Genomic DNA, 11,977 nt, shown 5'->3' on the forward strand with positions numbered 1-11,977 from the left:
CCCGCCACGCGCCGAGACCGTTTGGTCGCTCGAGGAGGCGCCACCAGGCGGGGGCGCGCGAGGGCGCTCCTGATCTGCCTAGAAACTCGTGACGTAACGCAGAAGCTTCGCCAGGGTTGGCTGAAAAAGGTGAGGCGAGCAGGAAGCTAAAACGAGAGGAGGGGTGCGCGGGGAAGATCCAGGTAGGCAAGTCAGGATCCTGCTCGTCAGAGAAAGCCTATTTGGCTCAAGTTCATCGCAACTACATAAAAATTAAAACAAAAGGAAAGGATCTAATTTTGTTGCATAAAATAATGGCTCCATCGGTAAAACCAGGGATGGTCTTCCCCTGCGCCTTTTCCTCTCGTGGTACGGCCTGGAGACGCGAGCTGTTTGGCGCCGGAGGAGACTGCGCGCGCATCTGCCTTCCCGCCTTGGGCCGCGGAGCTCGTTCCGCGTTGGACCTCGGTCCTCACAGGCTCAAGGTCCTGGCCGGCCCTCTCGGCCCGTTTCTGGATGTGCTGAGAGATGGATTTGGCAAGACTCAGCCAGCATCCGACCAGTCACTTTTGTGTGCCGCCTTCACATGCAAGTCACAGGCTTGAGCGGACTAGACTTTCCTCATTTCCTGCCAAACGGGCCTGTGTTCTCACTTCCCCCAACCGCGAGGGAGCCATGGGAGTGGGGGAGAGAGAGTAAATCCACCTGTTTCGTCTCTCCACCCTGTTCCCCTCTCCTGAGTTTCCATGTCAAATGTCTTCCCAGGTTGGGTCTCTAGTTTCTCATCTGTCAAAGGGAATGACTTTTAGTTTATATAGAGAGGACCATTTAAAAATAATTTTTTTCAATTACAGTTTACATTCAGTATTATTCAGTTTCTATGCGGCTTCTTCTGTAAACCGTTGGTTATAACACTTGTGTTCAGGTAGGCTTCAGTTGGCTGCTCAGGTTGGTTCATCTATGTAAGTCGTAAATCCGTTTGGTGCTCGGAGGAGGAGGAGCGTGCAGCTTCCACCTTCAGGTGTGCAATGGATGGTAGTCTGTCTGCCTTCTACAGCCTCAGAAAGGTGTTTCCCGGCTACTCTCAGAGTACTGGGCTTTCTTTTTCTTTAGAGCATGTATCACTCCCCGGCGTTGAGGGAACCATCCCGTGGTGCCCTCCACTAGCGTCTATTAACCCATCTCTTCCCAGCTTGGCATTTAGTGATAGCAGGTTGGTGGCTTGAAGACATTCATGGTGGGGAAGTACATCACTAACATCGTCAAAGGTTACAAATTAGGGAGGAGAGGAGTTTTCTTTTTGAGTACTGGTTGTTAAACTTTCGCTAGAATACCGCTGAATATAGCTATGTATTTATCTGTTTCCCACCCCTTGTCCCAAAGGTGGCGATGAGAATTTGGATCTGTCCGACCAACAAGCTTGGTTCATCATCCCACCCCTGTCATCCTCTATCAGTAGGAGAGAATGGAGGATACGATGGATAACGAAATGGAGAATGAAATCTATAATTACTGGTTTGAAACAGTATCAGGACCCCAGTATTTTCTCCACAGCCAACTATTTTTGAAGTAAGAAAAGGCTTAGAAGTCGGTAATGGGTGAGGCTAAGAGTCAGGTGTACTAAGGTGAAGAAAGCGGTGGTGGAGTGGAGAAATGGTGCTAGGTGCCATTGATGTGGGGGTGCTTTGGGAGAAGGGGCTAGAATGTATGTATCCGTTCACTTATGCATCCATTATTCCTGTGTGTCTCTGCTTCTCCACCGAGATGATGAACACCTCAGGAACAATGGTTAGGTTTCATCTTCCTTCTTCTAGTACCTAACATACTCCAACTACATTAGGTGCTCTCAGATATGTGGAATTAATCATGAATACTTAACACATTCTTTGCACAAAGAATGGTTTAATAATTCCCAAAATACAGAAACATCTTCAATGTGGTCCTCTTGGTTTACAAATGACAATCAGCAGCCAGGGTCCTGGGCCTGGATGGGAACAAGGAGTAAGCCCGAGAAAACCATTTATTCCTGGGGCTCTGGTTAGTTTTATTTGTAAATGGGAAGGGAAGAAAATAACAGGAAGTGGAGGCAAGAGGCAGAGTCCCCATGGGAGGAGAGGAGTTTTAGAATGACTCCACAGCAAGCCGGCACCCTGCCTCATCCCATGTGGCATCCTGTTACCCAGTAGGAGAGTGGCCGGCCGGCACAGTGTATTGACCATTCTGCCCTGTGGAGAGAAAAAGACGGGTTCTTGCTTCCCACACACGTGACCCAGCTCTTAGTGAGTCTTCCACGCAGAGCAACTTCGTGCCTAGCTCTCTCATCTATCTTTCTGCCGCCCCTCTGATTCTTCCTGTAAGTTTCCTTTGTCCATGGTATTTGTACTTTACCCCCAGTCAGTGTGCTTTGACATTTTAAAATCCTCTCTTTCTGAAGGGGGAGAACACTGTTTTACGGGCTGAGAGTTACTAATATATAAATATCCCAGGTACGACTCTCCCTCCAGAAAGGCTCAGCCCTAACAGTCATCATGCCCCTTGTTTTGCAAGGCATTTTTAGAGTATGCAAGGCACTTAACTCCTTCCATCCTCACAGCTGCCTGCAGAGGCAGGCTTGTACATTATTTATGTATCCAGTTTAAAGCACAGGAAAGTTATGTGACCATCCCAACGTCCAGTGTTGGTAAGCTGACAACTTTGGGGCTGACAGCCAGATGATGAGCAGCACATTTTTATAGAAAATGTTGCTGCCAGTGATGAAGAGAGAACCCCTGTGGCAGCCATGATTGCATTATTTTAATTGTTCCCGTGTCTACGGCTGATTGAACCAAGTCGGCACATGGGGTCGAAGCTGAGCCAATCGATTCTCTTTCCCAGAATGGGCCTGGGCTTAGCCAGTCCCAGTGGTTGCTTAGGATGTTAGACCCTAAACGTAGCAGAGAAAGCTGGTCTGCAGAGGGAGTAGTGAAGCAAATGCACCAAGAGAAGCAGAAACCTGCCAATTTCCAGCCCAACTTCCACCGTGTTCCTGAGGCCCAGCTGCCCACCTTCTGCGGGCTCGGCAAGTCACCGAGTCTTCTCAGCTCAACTCTCCCTCAGCTAGCTCAGGTTGTTTTGTTACTGCAGCCAAAAGACTTTTCTTTAATATCAGAGAAAGAACTAGATTCCAGGTCTTCAAGTCAGAGTTCCAAGCCCTGCTACTGTCCCACACTGGTCTAGACTGTAGAAAAGGTCTGGTCCTTGCCTACTGCCCCTTTCCCTGTCACCACACCTTTGTTGGGGCTCTGCCCACTAACTTAGTCCTACAGTGTCCTCCTCACCAGTTCTTCATCCCCCCTGCTCTGGACACAATCTTTTTTGCACAGTGGATGGTTGCGAGAAGATTGGGGCTCAGCAGTTCTGAAAAGGAGAAAGAGAATACCTGTGAGAGCAGAGGACAGTCCCAGAGACCGAGGCAGACTCTTGCTCTCCCGCCCAGGCGGGTGTTTCCTGGGTGCTGAGTACTTCCAGAGTAGGCAAGGCCTCCCTCCTAGAGGCCCGTGTAGACATCCCTACAATGCCTGCTGGAGGTTGGGGTGGCCAAAGGTCGGGACAGGAAGACTGAGATTTGGATCTGTTTACTATTATAATTTTTAGCCAGAGTAGATGGTGGTTCACCCAAACTTTGGGAGTTTCTAAGCACAGTGAAGTCCTGACGAATGAGGGAACTCTCTAGGTAAATGTCCAGGGACCTTAATCAGAATACAAAAGAGGAGGTGAGGGGCAGAGTTATGCACCTGTGGAGTCTACTGGACCAGCTCTGAAATGGAGAGTTTGCCCTTGGCTTTTGGTCAGATCATTAGCTAAAGACACTTATTGGTTTAGAGCAGTGGTCGGCAAACTCATTAGTCAAGAGAGCCAAATATCAACAGTACTTCTTCAAAATAGACTCGCCCGGGCTGAAAACCGACTTCTGCGCACGGGCCACAAAGTTTCAATCGCACTGACGTGCGCCCGCACGTGGTATTTTGTGGAAGAGCCACACTCAAGGGGCCAAAAAGTCGCATGTGGCTCGTGAGCCACAGTTTGCTGACCATGGGTTTAGAGGGACACTTGTTGGTTAGCCCCCAGGATCACCAGTCTGGCCACCACTAATTCGATAAGCCTCAGTTTGCTCTTCTGTAAAGTGGGAATACTGGTTTTCACAGCATGGAAAGTTGGATGAAATCAGCTATGCATGTAAAGTGCTTAGTACATAACATGCTCTCAATAGGTGTTGGCTGCTGCTCTACTGCTGCAGGCTGTGCAGAGCCCTTCCGGACCCTGCTCGAGGACACAGAAGACTCTCCTAACTGATGAGCATTATGGCACTAGTCAAACCTGCTCAGTAAAGGAAGCCCCTGATTCCTTGAGCCATCCCTCTGGGAGCACTTTCAGACTGCAAGTGGAGAGAGAAGTGCTGTGAGTAGAACTTGGTCATCTCTCCCCCCACCCTGCCCCCCCGCCGGGGCCTGGCCAGACCTTGACATGCCACGTGGCAGGTGTTTTCCGAGTGACTCTGGTAATCGTTGCACCAGTAGTGGCTGTTGATCTGGAAGATGCCATAGTCAGAGCTGCCATCTGCATATTCATTTACCTTTGACATATTGAAATGGCTTTCCACAAACGCTAGGCACAGCCCTTAGGAAAAAAGAGAAGAGCGTGCTAGAGGAGGCCAAGCTGAGGGAGAAGGGAGATGAAGGAGAAAGGGAAATGGGGACTCGAAAGAAAGAAACAAGGGCTAAGAGGCTAGATGGGGCTCGTGGGCTAGAAACACCTCCCAGCTTCTCCTTCCATCCTTTGGTCCATCAGCCCACCCATCAGTTTAACAATTCATCTTTCCATCCATGCTTCCGGCACTTAATAATCACCTACTGTGTGCCAGAAACTGTGCAAAATCCAGTGAGGGACATTTAGTTGGGCCAAAGACAGATGCCGCCTTCAAATGGCCTATAGTACAAGAATGAAGATATGGACCTACAAATACCACAAAATAAATTAAAAGATGAAAGTGTTGTAGGACTGGTGTGCACAAATTCTGGGCAAAATGGAGATATCCCTAGCATGCAATAGTGTGAAGCCTTTGCATTGACTGTTCCCTCTGACTGGAATGCTCACCTAGACATTTGGGTGACCATGCCCTTTACTTTATGCAGCACTGTTCAATGTCACCTCCTCAGAAAGGCCTTCCTTAACTTCCCTTTCCAGTACAGTGTTACCTATCAACTGCCCCCTGCTTTATTCTTCTGCATAGCACTTGTCAACACCAGGAAGTACTTTATATATTTTTGTGTTTGTTAATTGCTTGTCTCTTCCCCAGAATGTGAACACTATGAGAGAATTGGCTTTGTTTATATCCCTAGCACCTAAAATAGTTCCTGGTATGTAACAAATAGTCGATAAATAATTGTTGAATTAATATGGAATGTTGGGAAAGGTGTCTTGGAGGGGGCTGCTTTTTGAACTTGGCTTTTAAAGACGAGAGAGAGAAAGAACGATGGCCAAGTAGGAGATGACCAGGACAGGAGAAATGGGGGTGGGGCTGAGGAAATGGCACTCACAGTCACTCACGGAGTAGCCCTCAAACCCATCCAAATCTTCCTGGTGCAGCAGCTTGGCTAAGTCACAGCGGTTGATGAGGCTGGCCTGGGTTATGGCAACAAGGCAGCTGAACAAGGAGATGAATAATGCCCTTGTCATCCTCGGAGGGGAGAAGGTTAGCTGAGGGCCTGCGGTTCTTAGGGTCTCACAGACTTCCTGCGGGCTTTCTCTCTGAAAGTCTGAGAAATCTGGAAAGAGAAGCCAAACATCCTCGCTCACTCACTGCTCCCCTCCTGGCTGCTTCGTCTCTTCTTAATTATTATGTACTATTCTGATGAGGGATGCATAACCTATATCTAATCCCAAGGAAACATCAGACAAGCCAAACAGAGGGAACTTCTAGAAAATAACTGGCTTATAGTCTTCAAAACAGCCAATGCCATGAAAACAAAAATTTCTATATGTGACACGGCTATTTTTGACACTAGTGGTGTTTGTGCGTGTGCGTGTGTGTATGTGCGTGTGTGTATGTGTGTATCTTTCCCCTTAAACTAGGTATATGTTCCTGAGAGCAAGGGCGTTGGTTTCTCTATCCACCAGCTCCCTGAGTCAGACATGAAGCAGTTTCTGCTTGAACAAGGTGGCTACCCTGATGGCCTTGTCTCCTCCCAGATCTTTTGTTCTGTCTTCTAAGACTCACTCCATGCCATCCTGAGCTTGCAACCATTCTTTTGTTTCTCTCTCCCACCCTAGAGTTGCCAGACTTAGCAAATAAAATCACAGGATGTCCAGTTACACAAGAATTTCAGACAAACTACGAATAGTTTTTTAGTGTAAGTAAGTCTCATGCAACCCTACCCTGCCCTGACTGAGCAGGTTCCTTCAGAGACGCGGGTCACTGAGCCTTGGAAAGCAATGACGTCCACTCTTGAGGTCCCCTTGGGGAAGACAGTGGTTCTGGCAGGTGCATTCTTACCTCCCCTGCTGAAGCTTACCTCTCTCCTAACCCTCTCTGACTCCAGTCCCAACTGGCCCAGGAATTTCTGTGAGAATCTGTAGAACAAAGCTGTTTGGGTAGGAGTCTCCTCTTCCTCATGAACTATACTCTAGCCCCGCCCAGCTCATAGCTCTGCCTGTTCTAAAGAAGGTGGGAATGCTGGGCAACCCCCATCCCCCACCCCTTGCCTCCTGGAACCCCAGTTCTGTGACATCATCACTCTCTTGGAAATACTCTGGTCTTAACCATGCAAATTGACTGTGTCTTTGAAAGCTTAATTAAATTTTAAGTAACTTTAAATTTTAAATTACAAATTTAATTAAAACTTTAACTTAAAACTTAAGTAACTTTTTATGCAAAAATATTAAAATTTAGAATTCTAGCATTCAATGTCCATCTAGTTACCAGTGTAAATAATTAGTATCATGTTATGTCTAAAGTGCAGACATATAGACAAATTTAAGAGTGATGTGTAATGTGATTTATGTAATGGCAAAAATGTCCTCAGCTTCCATTTACGACTGAGGCAAATACTGTACTAATTCACAGGTACCTCCAGAACCACGAACAGGAACACAAGAAAAAGAAGAAATTGTACACTCGGCATTACTAGAAAATGCTATTTCATTGCACTCACTTCTATTGCTATCTGAGAGGAAAGCTCTGACAAGTTTATTAATTTGTCTTTTCTCTTCAGTACTTTTCTACTCAAAGCCTCTTTGCTCTTTCAAATAGTACCTAGGGTGGGCCCCATTGAGCTTTCATTAAACCTGCAGAGGCAGTTGCAGTTTTGCCCCCATAGACTTAGGTAAGATGTGAAGCAGCACCTCCCAGTCAAGAGAGTGGGTGTTTGGTTAGGTCATGTTGTGCCAGGCTGTGGGCCAGATCCTGAGTGACAGAGATGTCTGTGGTCCTTGATACATTTAATTATTTTGTATGAGGGGGACAGGAAAGTACAGGGCCCAGGTAGGAGCTCCTCTTGCCAGTTCTAAAGGTGATAGTAGAAAAGACAGTAGAAATCAATTGCTATGGAAAATGTGAGGAAATGTCTGTTCTATGTTTTCAGTAAGATACAAGAAAAACCTCAAATGATACAGCCTGCTGAAATGCAGAACACACAGAAGCAAAATCAGTGACAGAGATGAAATCTGCGTTGATGGCAGAGGAGCGGATTCCACACTGCGGAAAACTCAAACAAGGGTGAACTCGCACATTTGAGAAATTCTCCACATGCAGAGCAGAAAGACATGGGGGAATCAATGAGACAAAGAGGATGGATATGGACGACGAAGATTACAGACTTAAACTGGGCCAAAGACACCAGCACTGAAAAAGGTGTGGGTGCAGATCTGACGGTAGCCTATGTCCCAGGAAAGGAAACCATATAAGACTGTGAGTGTTTGGCTTTATCATCAGGTTTAAACTTTACCCCACAGAACATGTCCCTTTTCAAATACTTTTACAAATCATTTATAAAATAGACTACAAATAATAAACTTCCCCTTCCAAAGGAGGAATTATATAGGCTCCATATTCTGGCAACAACTAAAACAAAACAAAACAAAACACACACACACACACACACACACACACACACACTTCCCTCCTGAGTATTGGGTCAAAGGCAAATTAAAATCTGGAGTAACAGGTTTCTAAAACCATGAAAATGACATTAACATACCAAGCTTATGAAATAAGAGTGTTGATAACAGTTTATGGAAGAGGGAGTTATGGATCTGTCAAGCTTGAGAACTCCACCATCAGATAGATTCAGAAATGGAGAAAAGCTTCTCACACATCTCTATTCTCAGGCCAACTCACTGTGCAATTTATCCAGTGGCCACTAGAGGCCAGCAGCGGCCCATCCCCAGGAAGTGTGTGGGGGAGCGGGGGCGGGGGCAATATCTCCATTTTATACAGTAGTGGAGCTGGGATTTGGGATGAGGTCTCTTTAGTTTCTGATTCCACCTTGTTGGTCCCTCAACACCAAGAGACTTCCCTGTACTACCATATATTTAAATTTTTTATTGATTGATTTTTAGAGTGAGAGGGAGGAGAGAGGGCTATTTGTTGTTCCACTTATTTTTGCATTCATTGGTTGATTCTTGTATGTGCCCTGAGCAGGCACAACCTTGGCATTTAAAAATTCTTTCCAGGCGTGTGAAAGGTCCATCGCTGTTTTATAACAATGTTTATCAAATTTGGATGCCACATTCAAACGTTAGAACCAACTGTGGAACCTCCACCTTTTGAGGTAGAAGATGGAATGGAGACAGCTCAGGAAGTGTAGTACAGTAGAGAAACTTGGGAGCCAGTTAGGCTGCCACTTACTGACCCTATGACTTTGACTGAGTTTCTCCACCTCTCTGAGCCTCACCCTGCAGAGAGGAGGCAGAGAGATAGAGGGTGTAAGCCCAGGCACAGGTAGGGTTGATATATGGCAGCTACTATTATCATTTTTATTAAAGACTAGTGACCCGGTGCACGGATTTGTGCACATTGAAAAGAAGTTAATTAGAAGGTGGTCGGTGGGGCGGGACTGGGTGAAATGGGCTGGGCATGCCCTGGAGCCGACCTCCTGTGGTCCCTCCCCAGCATCTGTGGAGTGAGTCCAGTCCCTCTGGCAGGTGGGGTCCCTCAACCTGGCCTGAGGGATCGGGCTGAAACCAACTCTCCAACATCCCCTGAGGGGTCCCAGAGTGTGAGAGGGCACTCCGGGACAAAGTTACTGTCATACAGGGTGTGGAACACAAACGCAAATGTGCAGTAAACCAAATTTGGGGTCAACAGTGTTCCAGCAACAACAACAGCCGAAGGTGAAATTGCGCAGCCCCATGAGGAATCGGGTTCCTTCCTCTCTGGTTTCTGGGTGCATCACCTAAGAACCGCCACTGCCAAGTCACTGCAGCTCAGCAGCTCCTGTGTTTTGCATCTGCCCCCTGGTGGTCATTGTGCATCATAGCGACCAGTCAGATCGTCAGACACTTAGCATATTAGCCTTTTATATATATAGATGAGTAGCTTAGAAAGATTGCAAGCCCTTTATGTAGGAAGGACTCAATCTGGGAACAGTGGATACAAGTTGTGTTGATTAGCAGTCAGCAGGTTGTGTCGATGAGAAGCCAGGGTCTTTCTAGGGAGCGTGGGAAAATTCCAGGGGCAGCAGAGGCTCCAAGTAGATAAGTGGTGGCTGCCAGCTAGACAGCTGCAACAGTATCAAGGACAGCAGCTGTGGATGAACCTGGACAGGACCAACTTTGGCAAAGCCAATCCTTCTCCTTCCATACACATAGCAAGAAGCTGCCTGACTGCTTATAAAGAAAGAAGACACAATCTTCATTGAGCATCCAATTTTGTGCCAGACACTGAGTACTCATTCATGCCTGTGATCCTGTGAGGTGGGCACACTCACCCCATTTCACACTTGTGGAGCCTGAGATTTAAAGGCACCAGGACCTGCCTAAGTCACAGAGCCCTGCTATCTCCACGAGGTTCAGACCTGCCTCGCTGTTGGACAACAGTAACAGCACCTGATGGGCGTGCTGTGTACAGGAATGGCCTGGCGACCTCTTGTTTTATTAGATGCTAATATCTCTACATTTTACCAAAATGTAAGTATATGGCTTTATAAGCAACTGTTTAATGGGTATGGAATTTTCTTTTGGGGTGATGAAAATGGTTTGAAACTAGATATAGGTGGTGGTTGCACAACACTGAATGTACTAAATGCCATTGTATCATTTACTTTAAAAGGGTTCACTTTAGGTATTGTAAATCTCACTTCAATAAAAATAAAGAGAGTCGGATCCCAGCAGCAGCTGCAGCGGTGCTCATCTTTCCAGACTCTTCTTGCTATCTCCTTTAGCTTCCGGAAACATGGCCTCTGGTGTGCCTGTCTCTGATGGAGTCATCAGAGTGTTCAATGACATGGAGGTACGTAAGCCCTCGACACCAGAGGAGGCGAAGAAGTGCAAGCAGGCGGTGCTCTTCTACCTGAGTGAAAACAAGAAGAACATCATTCTGGAAGAGGGCAAGGAGATCCTGGTAGGTGATGTGGACCAGACAGTAGACGACCCCTATGCCACCTTCATCAAGATGCTGCTGGGCTATGCCACTATGCCCTGTATGATGCAACCTATGAGACTAAGGAGAGCAAGAAGGAGGAGATGGTGTTTATCTTCTGGGCTTCTGAGTCTGTGCCTCTTAAGAGCAAAATGATCTATGCCAGCTTCAAAGATGCCATCAAGAAGCAGCTTACGGGAATCAAGCATGAATTACAAGTAAATTGCTATGAGGCGGTCAAGGACCGTTGCACTCTGGCAGAGAAGCTGGGGGACAGTGTTGTCATCTCCCTGGAGGGCAAGCCTTTGTGAGCCCCCTCCAGCCCCCTACCTGGAGCATCTGGCAGCCCCAGACCTGCCTGTAGGGGGTTGCAGACTGCCCCCCTTCTGCCAGTCCCCCACCTCCTGGACCTTCCTTCTCCCTCCACCCCTGACGGTTCTGGCCTTCCCAAACAGCTTTTGATCTTCTGATTCCTCTTGGGTTGAAGCAGACCAAGTCCTCCCTACCCCAGGCACCCCAGTTTTGGAGAGGGCCTGTATTATTTTTAACGACACCCCTACTTGCAACCTGTTCCCCCTGCTTTCCCATGCTGCCAACTTCTAACTGCAATAGTGACTCTGTGCTTGTCTGTTTAGTTCTGTGTATAAATGGAATGTTGTTAAAATAACCCCTCCCTATGCTGCCTGGTTCCCCTCCCCTTTTCCACCTGGTCTCGGCACTGGAAGCAGGACCAGTAAGGGACCCTTAATTTAAAAAACAAAAAAAGGAAGAAAAACAACAATAAAAAGCCTCACTTAAAAAAAATAAAAATAAAGAGACAGTTCCTACCCTAGCCTGTTTTGCTCAGTGGATAGAGTGTCAGCCCATGGACTGAAAGGTCCCAGGTTCGATTCCTGTGAAAGGCACATGCCTGTGTTACCAGGCTTGATCCCCAGTAGGGGGCGTGCAGGAGGCAGCCGATGATTCCCTCTCATCATTGATGTTTCTCTCTCTCTCCCTCTCCCTTCCTCTCTGAAATTGATTTAAAACAATATTTCAACAAGTAATTATATAATGGGATCATCACTTGGTGGAAGTAATAAAGGGAGAGAGGAGAAAAGTTAAGGAAGAGCTGAGGGTCGAGAGGTTTTGTGGTGGGAAGGGGCTTAGTAGTTTGGGAAACTGTCACAAGAACCTCTTGACCAGCGGGTCTCAACCTGTGGGTTGAGACCTCTTTAGGGGTGGAAGGACCCTTTCACAGGGGTTACCTAAGACCATCGAAAAACACATATATTTTTTGTGACTAATCACTATGCTTTAATTATGTTCAATTTGTAACAATGAAATTAGGGGTCACCACAACATGAGGAACTATATTAAAGGGTCGCTGCATTAGGAAGGATG

The 11,977-nt window shown here is 46.9% G+C and overlaps 1 protein-coding gene and 1 pseudogene across 1 annotated transcript; one reads left to right on the forward strand and one right to left on the reverse strand.

Moving 5' to 3' along the window:
- Positions 1-1,872: 1,872 nt before the first annotated feature.
- Positions 1,873-5,694, reverse strand: LYZL6 (lysozyme like 6). The gene is made up of 4 exons (XM_006776710.2): positions 5,556-5,694; positions 4,477-4,635; positions 3,297-3,375; positions 1,873-2,204 (listed from the first exon to the last, which is right to left on the reverse strand). Exons 1-4 carry the CDS (start codon positions 5,692-5,694, stop codon positions 2,135-2,137), a joined length of 447 nt encoding a protein of 148 aa, XP_006776773.1. The 3' UTR covers positions 1,873-2,134.
- A 4,652-nt stretch (positions 5,695-10,346) lies between these two features.
- Positions 10,347-10,988, forward strand: LOC102775496 (annotated as a pseudogene).
- Positions 10,989-11,977: the final 989 nt, after the last annotated feature.

This window comes from Myotis davidii, unplaced genomic scaffold, assembly GCF_000327345.1.
Source record: "Myotis davidii unplaced genomic scaffold, ASM32734v1 scaffold69, whole genome shotgun sequence".
Lineage (NCBI taxonomy): Eukaryota > Metazoa > Chordata > Mammalia > Chiroptera > Vespertilionidae > Myotis > Myotis davidii.